We start from the raw sequence: 16,463 nt of genomic DNA on the forward strand, positions 1-16,463 counted from the left end.
CCGCATGTGCAACCCAACAGCACATGAGCAATAAACACACAATAGATAACACCCATTACAAGGAATACAATAATTTTTTAAACACCACATATTAAACACAGGCAATGAAACTAGAACCTAGGACCTCCTAGTAACTAGCTCTGATACCATGTTAGATTACAACTTTACCTAAAAGCTTAAGCTGTTAGGTTGTGGGCCAACAATGTATATCAAGCTTTAAAAATACTTTCAAAGTATTAACCTTGATTGTTTGGATATCCACTATATTTCAAAACTCATGGGAAGGCACACATCAATAATATTTCTGAAAAATGATAGAGTTTAAATGGGTTTTAAGGAAGGCGGTCTTATTTTGGTATGGACCTGGCAGGTTTGATAAGGGTTTAGGAGGCCAAATTTTAGGGCAGTCAGAGGAGCCATCAGACTGAAACTTTCGTCGAATGGAAGGGGTTGACTGTGATTGGACTTAAAAGTAACTCAAAGCAATAGGTCAGTATCAATCTGTTCATTTCCCAGAGAGAATGGATGCTTCAGGGTAGTGGATCCTTCTTCAAGCTTTCAAGGAATAGGAACTGTCAGAGTAGAAGATGCAAAGACGAATGGTGAGTTCAATTTGCAACTTGCCAATTGTAGTTCGTTGAACATTTGGAGAGTTGATGATAATGGGGGGAGGGTGAGTGCTTTTCAGAGGTATGCTGATGTGCTCAGAAAACCTCCATTGAAGGAGTCAAGCATCGCTGGAAAAATATTTGTCTGGAATTGTAGGGGTTCAAGGGCTATTATTCCTGGAACAGCTCCTTCCACTGTGCAATTTGGAATGATGAATTATAAACAAATTGGGTTTAATAAATTTGGGCATTTGGTTAATGGGCCTAATAAAGAGGCAGGCCATTTTTAGGTGGATTGAACAAAAATGGTCATTGAATCCCAAGGAACAGAATTTTTTGACATATGTAGTAGATGACATGGGTTTGTCCAAGCCCATGGTGGCTAATGGAGTACATAAATTAAGAGATGCCTATCAGGAACAAAGGGGGCTGGTTTTATTGCTCAAAGGCAGAACATAAGTTCCAGAAACAAACAAAAGTTTACCAGTTGAGAATTCAGTCTCCACAAAGGGAAGCTAGTTGCAACAAAAGTGCGAAGCATGACTGTACACCAGATACAAGTATTCCAGTTCAATGAACTCTTATCTTCCCTTTTGATGGCTTTAAGGGGTTTGTCGCAGTCTTGTCAAGATACAGGGGCAGGTAGAAACTCCTGTTTTGGTTCAGAAGATGAAATGGGGAGTATATGCGTACCTGGTAAAAGGATTGCTATTAGATCAGTTGTTAGCAAAAAATGGGCGCAAAGGAGAGGATAAGTTGCCTGCAAACTCTAGATTTGATATTGAAAATGATTCAGGTAATCAAGTAGACTTGGAAGACTGGTCTTGGTTCAAACAACATGAAGGTGGGGAAGGTAATCATAAGAAGCTCTCTGAAGAAACATAGGTCGTTTTCCCCATTTGGAGAACACTTGACTTCCAGGTAAGAGACTTAACTGGGCAGGGATCCTTGGCCACTTTTCCTATTCTTGAAAATAATCCCATGGACATCCTGGATGATACCATCTCAGATGGGGAGGTGGGTGATAACGTGAAAGAGCTTCTATTGGAGAATCAAGAAATTTCTATTTCTCAACAAGGTATTCTTCCCAATCCTAACTTGTTTCAAATTTACAGATAAAACTTTAAGCCAAAGGGAGGATTCCAATGAGGGAGGACTCATTGCCATATATCTATTTGGGAGGGAGGGGAAGAGGTTGGAATAGAGACCATCAAAAACTCCTAGAGGAATGGAATTTAACTTAGTGAATCCTCTAGGACAAAAGGTGAAGTTGAGGGGTCAGTCCTAGAACCTATGAGTGGGGGACAAAAAGGTCCAGAAATAAATGAATAAGTCAGCCTCATCTATCAAATCTGGGGCCGCAGAGGGGGAGAAGACGTAAAAGGAGGAGGTTTAGGGGGAAGAAAAGGAGGGGGGGGAGTTAAGGGGCCATTTGCTATCACTGAAAATTTATGAAAACAAAAACTAAAAACTGAAACTAGCAACTTGTTTGGTCAATATTTCGGAAACTAAAACAAATAAAAAATTTTGATTGAACAAATGCTAATTTTGTCTTTAAATCAAATAACGATTAAAAATATAATTAAAATTAAAAAGAATATAAATTACAACTAGCAACTTGTTTGATCAATATTTCTAAAACTAAAACAAATAAAAAATTTTTATTGAACAAAACTTTGTCTTTAAATCAAATAACAATTAAAAAACATAATTAAAATCAAAATAATACAAACTAAAAAAATTATTATTATTGCAATTATTTTACTTTATTATTATGTTTCAGCACTCATTGCTTAGTGCTACAAAAACAATTTTATTGTACATGACAATTGAAAAATAGTAAACATATTTTGTAAATGACTTATTATTTTTTTCAATTTTTTTGCAATTTTGTTGATATTTTTTATTTTAATTATATTTTAACTTCACACAGTCATTTTTTTTTATTTTACTTAAATATACATAATTAAAAAAAAAAAAAAAGGCTAGCAACATAAATAAACACGTAGCCATAATATGTTTCATTGTGCAAAAACAAAAATAGAAAACAGAATGATACCAAGCATACCCTCAGATATGAGGATCATCAGTTGGAATATTAGGGTTTAGGGGATCTTAGGAAGAGGGAGCTGATTAGGAAAGTCTTGGTTAGACATTCTCCTCTACTTCTGTTTTACTTGAGGAAACTAAACTAGAGAGTGTAGATGAGGAGTATATGAGACGGCAGGTGCAAGGAGTGGGAGCTTCTCCCTTCTCAGGGAACAGCAAGGGGCATTGTTCTTGTTTGAATTATTCATTCCGTTTATAGAATTGATAGCCTTGTCAGGTTTTGTCCCTTTCAGTATTGGTAGATGTGAATGTAGGGATTGTAGCATGAGATATATTCCTTTGGGTAATGCTTTATTCTCTTGGTTAAAGGGTAGTAAGACGTCTGTTGCTAGTTGTTTAGACAGCGATTTGTTTTTTACTGATTAGGAGGATGAGTTTTCAAATTTTTTAAAACTAGTCTGTCTATACTGATGTCTAATCATTTTCCTGTTTTGTTGGAGACTAACAAGGTTGAGTGGGTCCATCATCATGATTCTTTTTCCTCTTTGTCTGGGAATTCTTGGTGGAGGATTTTGAGAGGGGTTGGGAAGAGTTTTGATCATAAGGAAAAGAGGAAGGATAATGTGTCTCAGAGAGAGAGAGGTTGAGTTGGGTTTCTTTAAAGAATGAGTTGGGGGGATATGATTTTTATGGAAGGAATTGGAGGCAAAAGACAAAATTTAAATGGGTGAGAGACGGAGACTGTAATTCAATATTTTTCCATGGGTTGGCTAATGGAGATAAGAAAAAACTTTATCAGGGAATTGGATTATTCTTTTTTTATTTTGGTTTGCTTTTGTGGGGCGGGGTTTTTATCCTCATTGATTGCAAATGAGATCACATATTTTGTCGAATCTCTACACTAAGGAGCATGCTTGTAGACCTATGATGAGGGTTTAGATTGAAACCCATTATTAGACACCACGTGATTTGGCTGGAAAGACCTTTTAGGAAGAGGAGTGAGGATAATTGTGTTTTGAATGGAGATGGATAAGGCTCCAGGTCCCTATGATTTTAATTTGGCTTTTGTTCACAAGATTGTTGGGATGTGATTAGATTGGATTTTTGAAGGACTTCAATGCATTTTGTTGGAATGGGATCCTGCACAAAAGTATTAATTCCAATTTCATTACTTTGGTGCCTAGGAAGAATAGATATATTAAGCTTGCTGATTTTTAGACCTAATAGCTCAATGACTAGGGTGTACAAAATTATTGATATAGTGCTAGTTGATAGGTTGAGTTCAAATGATATACTCCTCATGTACAAAGTACTTTGGGGGTTAGGCAAATTGTGTATGCTATTTTGCTAGTTAATGAGGTAGTGGATGATGTTCATAGGAAAAATGAGAAGGGGAATATTTTTAAATTAACTTTCAAGAAAGCTTATGATAGGGTAAGTTGGAACATTTTGGGTAAGATGTTTGTTAGGAAGGGATTTACTAAGAGATTGTGGTTTTCAATGAGGGATTGCCTGTCTGATTCACTCTTCTGTTATTGTGAATGCTGAACCTAGGTCGTGGTTTAGAGCGTCAAGGGGTGCTAGACAAGGGAATCCGCTATATCTTTTCTTATTTCTTATTTGTAATAGTTGTTGATGTTTTGAGTAGAATGATCGATATGGCAGTTCATAACGATCTCATGGAAGGGCTTGAAGTGGGAAGAGAAGGGGTAGTTGTGTCTCACGTTCAGATTGCTGCTGATGACGCTATTTTTTCCTTCGGAGATCACAGAGATTGTTTTTTGAACGTTTTTACTCTCCTTCAAATCTTTGATCCGTTCCTGGGGTAAAAATTAATCTAGGGAAGAATGATATTACCCCTATTAATCTGAGCTCCAATGCACCTAGGGAGTCGACTTCGTTAGCGAGTTGTGGTATTTTGGACTGCCATCATCTTATTAAGGGTTCCCTTTGGGTGCTAATCCTAGGTTGATGAGTTTCTGTGATCCAGCGATGGAGAGGGTGTCTATACGTTTGGATGATGGAAAAGTGTGTATTTCCTTTAGGGGGCCATATTACTCTCATTCAAGCTAGTCTTGCTAATATCCCTCTTTATTATTTGTCACGAATTGCTCTAAATATAAGAAGCACAGATTGGTCTGAGTTGATAGGAAAAAAGGATTGAACTTAAAATCTTTTCTAGAGATATCCATTTTCCTGGAGAGAAAGATAAGATATCCCAACACAATGGCATCTTGATACCACCAGGATAGCTAGTAAACTTGAGAAAAATATGATTTGTCTGGGGAAGGGGAGAAGAGGGATCACTTTGTTAGTTGGGAGATAGTGTGTACGTTTAAGTTGGATGGAGTTTTGGGTTTTAGAAAGTCGGTGTCTTAAAACGATTCTGTCGAGGTAAAATGGTTATAGCAGTTTCTCTCAGAGAAGACATCTCGTCAATATAAAGTCATTAAAGTAAATTTAGACTGCATGTGAATGGGTGCTATGCTATGGAATTAGATGTTCTAGAAACAACCCCTGAACATGTAGTTCTCATATTTAACCCATCTTCATTCCTTACACTAAATTTGTTTTGGGAAATGGTTCCACACTTCCAGTATTCATTTTTAAGAAGATATTTGGGTGGGTAATATGGCGTTGTTCATCTCCTTTCCTCGTCTTTATCATTTGTCTTCAAGGCATAATGATGCTGTTTCCTCCTTTTGAATATATGATCGTCTATGATTATGTACAAATCTGATGCATTTTTATAGAAGTATGGTGTCAAATCAAGAAATATGAATGCAGGCATCAAATGTAGATCAAATCTATTTGTAGAACATACATTAATAATGCCTATAATGCATCATCAATTTATTTTTCCCCAACATTATATATCTAAAAGAAAAAAACAAAATCAATACTAAATATTCCAAAATTAGTCTTTTTTAAAAATTAATTACTTGACATATCCCCCACTATTTTGTATGCATGTTTTTTGAAAATTGTTGTCACCATATCAGTATTGTTTCGTGCCTGTGACACATGTCAATATAGGTGCTTCTTAGATGATGACTGTTACCATTACATGGACCAACACATTTTCTCAAATCATGGTTACAATTTTACTTGAAATCATGAACCGTGTCAGTCAATACACTCACAAAAGTATTGCGTCAAGTCCATTGTAAACCACTTAATGCAAGACAAACATCCAAACAGGCTCAGTTTCAAATTCCAAATTGCACTCTCTAAAATTAATACACAAGCTTTTTCTAGGTTGAGTCTTGTGGACTTGTGGCATCTTTGCAGTTTTATGGGAATTTGGATGAAAACAAATGCTCATACCTTTTCTGGAAAGAGGAATTCTGGTACTTTGCTTTGTAACAGCATTCAGTACTTAGATTCTCTCTGTCTTTTGCCGCTGGCAGTTTTAAAGGGGTGCCTTCCTCTGGTCTTCAAAGAGATTAGAAGGTGGTTTTATTTTGATCGTTGCCTACTCTACTTCAGTTTCTTCTTTTTATAGGAATTTTTTTCTCCTCTTTGTACATTCTTTCCTCTTCAATGAATATCTTCTTTTTCTATTAAAATGCTTGTATAGAGCAAGAAAAATAATTTTACAAACCTAAAAAATGAGAATACTGCTTTCTTAAATAATAATACCATAGAATTTGGGGATTTTGGAAGATAATATCCTAATAAAAATTATCCTATAGAATTACTAAAATTACAAAAAAAAAAAGAGTTAAAACTGTATAGATAAATATGCATGGTCACCTACTGTGTCAGTGCATCCCTATTACAAATTTCACCAGCTACAAATGGTTCCTTGGGGCCACCCTAGGGCTTGTATGGCCCACTTTACCCAATGTCATGGATGGGGATACTATGGTACCCAGAGTAGCCCACTACCTTACAGTCATACCCCAAGAAAAAAGAAAAATAATCATCAAATTAGTTTAAACGCAACCAAAGGTGCCCCAAAATTGAATAAGCAAAAGAGCAAGCGTATGGTTGCCAACTTTCAACAACTTCTTGCTCTAGTTAAACCACTTAATCAGTAACATAAGTGAATCATCTCCAACCAGAAAAATATTGCTTTATAGTTCCAATATACCTAATCTCCCCTCCACAGCCTAACATGAGCAGCCCAGAGAAATGTTTTTTTTTTAATAAAAAATAAAATAAAATAAACAATTTTCAGCAATACTAATAATACTAATGCTGGGGAAAACCAAAAAAAGGCTCCACAAACAGCCTTAACCTCCATTTGCCCCCCTTTGAATTCCAAAAATCAAATGAAAAAGGTTGGTTGAGATTATTATAAAAATTGTAAACCCTCCCCCCCCCCCCCCCCCCGCCCCATGATGAAAAAGGCGCTTTTAGAAAGAAAAAGTAAATTCTAAATGTTTGGTAAAAAGGCTACTATAAAGAGCCTAAAAGTATTTAAAATGTCTAGAATGGATATGTATTTTTAGAAAATGTAATTAATGCATTGATAATTTTGTAATTTTGAAACAAATAGGTCAACGACTCAACAATGGAATAAAATAATAGAAGGCTAGCATTTAGCTTTTAAAAGCTTCAAATCTGTAGCTTTTAAAAGTTCCCCAATAAAGTTAAAAGCTGGGTTTTCAAAAATCATACCAGCTTTCACAAAAAGGAGAAGTGAAGGCAAAAAGGGGAAGCCAAACTCACCCTTTTACTGGTGGATATAGCTCATGATTTTAAATAATGGCTACAACCATTACGTAACGCTGTTATGTAATGGTTTTTTGCGTTTCCGATACCGTTACTGCATAATTGGTGATAAGAAAAATCACAGTCGTAGCGGCCGTTACATAACTGCTACAGGACTATTACACCAAAAAATCTTTTATTTTTATTTTTTTAACTTTTTCTTCTCACTTTTGTTTTTCCCCTCTTTCATAAATCATTCTCAATATACTATGTGGTGAGAGGGGGAAGAGATTCTAATAAGGATGATAATGATACAAAATTTACTATTATTTTTAAATACTCACAAGAAATGCATTAATTAACAGTTTGAAAATATTAACTTGTTAGGAAAATATTTTATTTTGACAAAATTAGCAATTTGATATTTATGTTCTATATTTTTCAACTTCAACCTTCTTATCTTTTCTAATCATTGTATATTTGTATTATTCATATAACTGTATGTCTTATGTGTCTAATAGATTAATGGAGTGTATAATGTATTTTGCTTTATTAATTAATTTATCACACGTAAGAATTTATCATGCATAAGAATAATGAGAAAGTGTAAATACACACACACACGTACTTTTTGTGTCAATTGTGGTTTAAAAAAAATGTAATTTTTTTACCTTCACGAAACAACTTAGTTGAACTAATGGAGCCAAAATGTACTAAAACTCTTTCTAAGAAGGGTTAAAAACTTAAAACATGCAAATACACTAATGAGCACAAGGTTGTGCATGTTTGAAAAAAATTCACAGCCATTACACACATTCCTATATGTAACATGCGCCACTGGGCTCACTCCTGCTTCCCATTACACCCATTAACATTACATTACGCTATCCACTACTACGATGGAAAACCATGGCATAGCTTTAAAAGGTAGAGGTGAGAGATGCATGGAGAAAAGAATAAAAAGAAAACCCCACAGCCACACAAACGAACCACTTAATTTGATAGAAAAAGAAGACCTATTAAGAAAGGAGAAGAGATACAAGGAGGGCAAAGTATCGTGTGAATACCTTTAGAAAGTGGGGGTGAAAGCCCCCCCCCCCCCCCCGGTGCGGCGGGGGGGATCTTAGAAAGAAAAAACAAATTCTAAGTGTTTGGTTAAGGAGTTCTAAGTAAAAAACTAGCATATACGCAATAATTTACGCATAGCACTGGTTGAAAATAAAATAAGAGAGGAGCAACTTAGATGGTTTGGGCATTTGAAATGCAGACCTAGTAGAGTACCTTTGCGGAGAAGTGAGTTAGTTATTGTTTCTAGTATGAAAAGGGGTAGGGGTAGGCCTAAAATAACTTGGAATGAGGTAGAGATGAAGGATTTAATAGCCATTAATCTAATCAAGGAAAACACTCTCAATCAGGTGAATTGGCGAAAAAGGATTCATGCAGCCAACCCCACCTACTGGGACCTAAGGCTTCTTGTTATTGTTGTTGTTGTCGTTGTTGTTGTTGGTTAAAAAGTTGTGAGTGCTTAACAGTATTTAAAATGTCTAAAAAGGATATGTTTTTTAGGAAATATAATTAATGCATTGATAATTTTGTAATATCTAACAAAATTAGGGCAACAAAGGAATAGAATTATTGGTTGGAAAAGCTAGCATTTAGCTTTTAAAATCTTCAAATCCGTAGCTTTTAAAAGTTACCCGATAAAATTAAAAGCTGGCATTTTAAAAGCTGAAAAAATTGTTCACCAAATGCATTATATCAGCTTTCACTTTTAAAAAGGAGAAGTTGGGGCAAAAAAAGAGGAGGCCAAACTCACCCTTAATCAATTACTGGTCTGCATAACTTTAAAAAGTGGGGGAGAGAGAGAGAGAGAGAGAGAGAGAGAGAGAGGGAGGGAAAGAGTGAGAGATGCATGGAGAAAAGAACAAAAATTAAATTCCACAGAAAAACAAATAGACCACTTTATTTGATAAATGAAGAATAACTATTAAGAAAAGAGAGGAGATACAAGGAGGACAAATTTTCGTGTGAAACCTTTAAAGAGTGGGGGTGAGAGAGAGCAAGAGAGAGATGCATGGAGAAAAGAACAAAAAGAAAACCCCACAACCACACAGACGGACCACTTTATTTGACATACAAAGAAGACCTATTAAGAAAAGGGAAGAGATACAAGGAGGGCAAAGTATTGTCCTAGAAGCATAAAAGAAAATAAGGATAGGACACAAGAAGCCGCACAAAACTCACCAGTTCCATAAAAATCCTACATCAACATGGAAGGCAAAGTTTCATGTGAATACCTTTAAAGAGTGGGGGTGAGAGAGAGCAAAAGAGAGATGCATGGAGAAAAGATTAAAAAGAAAACCCCACTACCACACAGACGGACCACTTTATCTGATAGACGAAGAAGGCCTATTAAGAAAGGGGAAGAGATACAAGGAGGGCAAAGTATCGTCCTAGAAGCATAAAAGAAAATGAGGATAGAACACAAGAAGCGGCGCAAAACTCACCAGTTCCATAAAAATCCTATATTAACATGAAGATCCTTCACAAGTGTGACAAGCATTCACAGTAACTATTTGCAACCAGATGGTGCTATAGCCTATAAATCGTTAAACACATCCATAAGCTGTCCTACTTAGCAAAAAGCTACTGTTGGGCATCACATAAAGAGAACAAATCATTTGGAAATCTCAACTCAAGCTCGCAAAAATTTTGAGAAAGACAAATACCAAAGGACGGACAAGGAGAATGCAGATTCATGGAAGGTATACTTTAAAAAACACGCCAACTATTTAAATAATACAATAATAAAACCAAGCCAATAAATGACTAATGAAGTTGAAGGTAAATTGATACCAGCAATATTAAAAATGATGGGAAAGTTCATGCGGATTACCTCTTTTTCCCAAGGGATCTAGAAGGACTGTATCCTGCAAATTATTTTTCCAATATAAAAACCAAGAAAATAGTTAGGGAGTTATAAGATGCACAACAAGAATACAAAATGTTACATGGATTCTAGGAATTATTAATTGGTCTTTTGTAGCAATCACTATTCACCAAGTTACCTAAAAAGGTAAAAAGGAGTGAAGGAAATTAAACGCCAAGCACCATAACCTTTATATTGTGCAAAAAAAAAGAAAAGTGAAAATTAAATTTATAATACATAATGCTTGGGGCTGTGTTAATTTGGTCCAAAAGTTTCAATTTAACCACACCAACCCCTAGTTTTCAAACATTATGACACATTGGCCCAATCCTAATAGAGCCACCAATCTGCAAATGGAATCAGCTAGGGTGAACTTTTATAGGGCTAATATACCAGAGTGTGTTAATGAATGCAAATTAAAACATTAGAGCCCAGTTTGACACAACCCCCAAACGCCAGGAACTAAGAGCCCAGTTTATTATTATTATTATTATTATTATTATTATACACCTTCAATAGACAGCAAGCAATCTCTAAGTAGGGGAAAAAAACTCAGATTAAGGGGAGGAATAAAGCTACAGCAACAGAATTGCCAACAACCTCCCCAGTGACTTATGAGCTGAACCCACAAGCTGAACCATGCAAATGCCACCTCTCCATTGATAAACTGGCAATCTTGCAGCCATTTTGTTCAGTGAGCCCAGAGCTAAACCACCATCTCCCATCAATCCAGCAGCACAAGGTTGCAACCCATTCTCTAACAACCCATCAACTGCCATAAATTTTTTTAATTTAAACTTTGCAAATAAAATTTTTAAAATAAAAATTCTGAAAAATTTTTAAAAAAAATAATTGATTTTGTAATTTTTTCAAAGGGGGATTTATGTGGTCAAACTCTGTGTGTGTGTGTGTGTGTGTGTTAAATGAAGAAAATATTAGCATGTGAGGACAAATTTGTCATTTTAATAGTTTTATATATTCAAAATTAAAATTTTAAATTCTACATCACGAAATACATTATGTAAAGGGAATTTTGTTATTTTAAAATATTTTAAATTTTTAAAAATGTCAATTTGTGAAGTTTGAATAAAGAAGAAAATTATATAATTATAAAATCATGTTTTTAGGCATTTTACAATTCCATGGGCCCTTACTTCTTCTCCACCATCCCCACCTCCTTAATGACATGGGCTGTCAGAGATTGAGTTGCAATCTTGCAGGACTGCACCAGTGGAGTTTGTAGTTCAACTCATGAGTTGCTAGAAGAAAATGGCCATAGATCATGGCCTTATTGATGAGGAGGAGGAATGTGTCAGGTTCGGCTCATAGGTCATCAAAAAAATGGTGGTTCATTTTACGGGTCACCATAGAGGTTGTCGGCAACTTAGTTGCTTCATCCTGAGTTTCCCCCCCTACCAAAAAATCCTCTCTTTCGTGATATAATAATAATAATTTATACTACACTGTTAGTCCCTAATTTTTGAGGTTGTGACAATTAGGTCCATAAAGTTTCCATTTGGGCATATTAACCCCTAAAGTCTACAACATTGTGACACATAGGCCATAAAAGCCCAGATGCACTAACACCATTGGCAATTTGATGATTTCATGAGACATTTGAACAACATGCCATAATGTTGGAACATCAAGGGTTCATGTGTGTCCAAATTGGAATACAAGGGATTCAATAAACACAAAGCTCAAATATTAGGGAGTAAGTATAATTTTTCGAGAATGAAATAAGAACTTGAAAATATTTTGGCAATGGCAATAGAAAAGGAGGGAAGAGGGGGATTATATAAGGATGTTGTTTCTGACCATGAAATGCATGTCTGCCTCTGGTATCTCTCCTTGGGGAATACCTTCTTCGTGGAGAATGCCTTCTGTCAAGCTTATCTCTCAAGTCATTAACTCGATAATCCCGCCTGCCTGAAATGAGGAAAAGATAAGAATTTCTAGTAGAGAAGAACTTAATCAAGACGAGTCATATTTCAAGCTTGAATACAGGCAGAGGGCCCATAAATGATAATAAGGCTAAGCTTACCATTACATGGAACAACATCAGTAACACTATAATGAACAGTAATGATGTCTCCTTGCCAGTCCGAAAGGGACCATAAAAATTAGCACCCTCGTATAAAGAATAGATAGGGAAATGGCGATATTTTGAGCTACCATAGATGAAAACCTTCGAAGATCAAAGAAGAAACCAATATAATATAGTTGACACCCATCCTCTTGAGCAAAAAGAAATATAATGCAATCATTATTGCAACAAATTTGGTCACCTCTGACCATACTTCCCACAAATTTTGCAACTTTTCCTCATCCACGAAATCCATTTGCAATTTCTTTAAGAAGATATCACAGACAAAGTGAATACCATATGCTCCACCATTACAACCTGCAGAACTCACTAGAACAACGTTTGGATGTCCCATAGAAACTGCTTGTGCTCTAAATATTTAGGAAGAAAATATGTTCCATAAAAACCTAATTCTGATTCCTCATGCAAAACTTTTCCATTTCGTAGATGCTATATCAAAATTTGGGAAGGATTAGCCAGGGAACCAAGCAGCATAGTCCATCCTGATAAAAAAGATACTAATCCCATCAGTCACAAACTTTCTACTGGTCAAGGAAACAGCTACCCTGCTGATATAATGTGACAACTTCCAACCACTGCCTCCATGAATTGAAATTTCCTCAAATATGTTCCACAATTCATCATGCTGGTAGACAGCCCTCAGCTCTGACTCATGACGTGAAGAATCAATTACAAAGACAATACCTACATGACTAAGTTATACCCAAACCCATCATAATTTCAGGCAAGTGTAGAAAACCAATCATAATTTCCGGAAGTAATATTAGTAATAGAACACAAAAGGCAACAAATCTGGAAAAAAATAGCAAAGAATGAAATATATAAGTGCAGAAAAATGTTCAAGATCAATGTTAACCGATAAAATAGTATTAAAGAAAATATGTATTGCATGATAAAAGAAATTACATTTCATGGTTTATAGTTTTTGTGATTGAAATATCCTACTTTCAGTAGATTTTCCATTCAATCTTCAGCATGTCATCCAAAGTTTCACAACCAACAGTAATTAACATTAAACTATCATTTTCTGCACTCAGCTTCCAACGTTTCCTTTTTTTTTTTTTTTTTGGACAGAAAAACAACATAACAGGAACATAAAAAGATGATCTTATGATACAACGCATAAAATATGAAAATAATAATGTGAATAACAAAAATCATATGCAAGCAACAAAGAAAAAGGAATGCATTTTTTTAAAGCAAAGTAATAAATAACATTTCTTGTTTTGCAGTTGGAAACCCTGGTGATTACATAGTGATCACTTGTACTAGGGTTGATTTTCACAACATCTCAACTCCAAAACTAGTACAATAAAGTGCATCAGCACTAGGAATGGAGTAATTGGTCTAATTTGAAGATAAAGTCCACCCAATATAGAATCTGCAAAAATTTTAGACTCGTCATTTACTAACAAGCAACAACAATTAAGAAAGAAAGGGTGCATAAAAGGATTTGTCTCATATCCATATGTGTGCTGATGCAAACTGCATTATTTTCTATCAAATTTCAACAACCATGTATCAGAATGTAAACAAAACAGGATGAGGACTGGTTTTGCAAGAACACAAAAATTCAGTTTAATAATAAGAAGCTGCATTAAAAAAAATTCCAAAATTTCCTAGTACTAATAATTTCTAAACCATGCACTATTCTGAAACACAAACACAGGGAAAACAAAAAACAAAATAAAACAAAACAAAACAAAAACAAAAAATGCACAATAAAATATCATTATTAATTTATTATTAAAAAAAATAGCATATATCCACAAATTTGACTGAAGCAATAATACCAATTTGATATTTCATATATAATCCTCACACCTACTTGGTGAATTTGACAGAGCAGTGCATATCTCACGCAATTACCCCCCGTTTGGTTCCAGTATAATCAATTCCATTGATTCCCAAAATTTAAAACACCTTTTAACAAGAATCGTGAACCTGTGCGACTCCAACTCCTATTTAGCCTACAATTATTAGCAGGAAGCATAATGAGAAAATTTACCACTAAATGATGAATTGTGGAATCGCCTAAGCTCCGCATCACCGTGCGCAAATGAGCAGCTCTGCCGTGGACAGTGACCCCTCTTGTACAGTACGCAGAGCTTCGTCTTATATAGTTTTCGTTCAACCATGGCCGATATATGTCAACCAAGGAGTGGAACTGAATGCAAGTAAGAATCTATCGCCGTTTCATAAATTTGGGAAAGTTGTGAGGAGTGCTAAACTCCAAAAATATACTATTAATTCCCGCAACTCAACAATTGCCCCCGGCTGTGAGTTTGATTCAAGAAATTGCAGAAAATTGAATCAGACATCAAAACGAGAATACAAAAACATTGAAAAGAAAATCATTTCTTATGGAAAAAGGTACCTGTTACGAAGAAAGAGTCCTGTTGATTACGCGAACCAGAGAAGATAAGAAATTGGGATACTTGGGATTTTAACCCTAGAGAACGTGGCAAGGAACGTGAAGACGGGGAGATGACCAGGTGACCTTCCCCAGCTAAATTTTACAAGAGAACTTGCTAGAAAATGTTCATCAAATTGACAAAATTAGGCTCATATATTTATACTTATAAAATATATGTCACCCCATCTTTCACATTTTTCTCCTACTTAACAATTCATATTGTCGTATAAAAGGGCACACTCCCTTTCTCATTTGAGACACATTTGATGCTTAGACTTATAGTGAGGATAAGAGAAAAGATAAAGAGGAGATAGAAATATCTTGTATAAGATCGATTTAATATCCTATTGTATTTCTTCCCGTGTAGGGAAATTTTGATACCACGTAAAATTTCTATTTCGTTTCTGTTTATTTTCTATTTATTTTTTACATTTTTATAATACGTTATCAGCACGAAATTCTAACCGACTGACATATTTCTTTAATTCTTATTTAATTCACGAGACTCTAACCGACTAATATATTTCTATATACCACCTTAATAGACGGTTTTATTTCTGTTTATTTCTGATATATATATATATATATATATATATATATATATTCACAAGAAATGGTATAATAGTCTTCCTAAAGTAGTTATATATTTAAATCTTCTGTATATATATATATCTCGAAGAGATAGTCCTCCTAAAGAGGTAATATATTTAAATTTCTTGTCTATATTTTTAACCTCGCGAAGAGATTTAAATTCGACCTTCTAAAGAGGTAAAACATTTTTTCTCTATATGAAATAGTACATTTAACATCCTGAAGAAGTGTTAAATTATTACTCAATTTAATATTATAAATTAAAATCATACTTTTGAAAAGTACAAATTGTAATGTTCCAAAAGAAACATATTTAAGTACCTCAGAAAGGTAGAAATACTATTATATTATTATCACAATTTTATTTTAGCTTTTACATTTTTTAAAAAAATTATTTTATTATTGTTAATTTATTCAGATGTCGAACTTAAGTAAAGTTGAATTTGTTCCCCTTGATATCAAAGGCAACAATTATTTATCATGGATTCTTAATATTGATATTCATCTAAATGTAATGAACTTGAGAAATACTATTTTAGATGAAAATACCGCATCCCTACAGGATCACGTAAAAGTTATGATCTTCCTCCGTCATCATTTAGATGAAGAATTAAAGACTTAACACCTCGCTGTTAAATACCCACTTATCCTATGGAAAAATTTAAAGGATAAATTTGCCTACCAAAAAACTGTTTTTGTGATTTTACCAAAAGCTCGATATGAATGGTTGTACCTAAGGTTGTAAGATTTTAAAACAGTCGGTGAATATAACTCAACCCTACATAAGATTAGCTCGAAGCTAAAATTATGCAGTAAAAATATTACTGATGATGACATGTTAGAAAAAACTTTTTCTACTTTCCAACTCACTGATGTGCTCTTGCAGCAGCAATAGCAATATAGGGAAAGGAAATTTACTAAAATTTCTGAACTTATATTATGTCTTCTTATCGCTGAGCAAAATAATGAACTTTTGATGAAAAATCACCAAACTCGTCCAACTGGTTCGACCCCATTCCCTGAAGTGAATATGAATACATCTCATGGTCGAAAACGCGGCTACAGGCATGGTCATGGGCATGGTCGTCGTCATGGTCGAAATAA

At 34.7% G+C, this 16,463-nt stretch overlaps 1 protein-coding gene across 1 annotated transcript in view; it reads right to left on the reverse strand.

Annotated features, from left to right (window-relative positions):
- The window catches only part of LOC131149771 (zinc finger CCCH domain-containing protein 13), a 40,626-nt gene extending 25,722 nt beyond the window's left edge, over window positions 1-14,904 (reverse strand). The window contains exons 1-4 of the mRNA XM_058100513.1: window positions 14,730-14,904; window positions 14,361-14,629; window positions 12,064-12,174; window positions 10,213-10,246 (exon numbers count right to left, since the gene is read on the reverse strand). Of these exons, the coding sequence (XP_057956496.1) occupies window positions 10,213-10,246; window positions 12,064-12,174; window positions 14,361-14,490 (275 nt within the window). The 5' untranslated portion in view covers window positions 14,491-14,629; window positions 14,730-14,904. The remainder of the gene's footprint in view (window positions 1-10,212; window positions 10,247-12,063; window positions 12,175-14,360; window positions 14,630-14,729) is intronic.
- Between the last annotated feature and the right edge of the window lie 1,559 nt (window positions 14,905-16,463).

The sequence above is a fragment of the Malania oleifera genome, chromosome 2 (genome assembly GCF_029873635.1).
Source record: "Malania oleifera isolate guangnan ecotype guangnan chromosome 2, ASM2987363v1, whole genome shotgun sequence".
Classification (NCBI taxonomy): Eukaryota; Viridiplantae; Streptophyta; class Magnoliopsida; order Santalales; family Ximeniaceae; genus Malania; species Malania oleifera.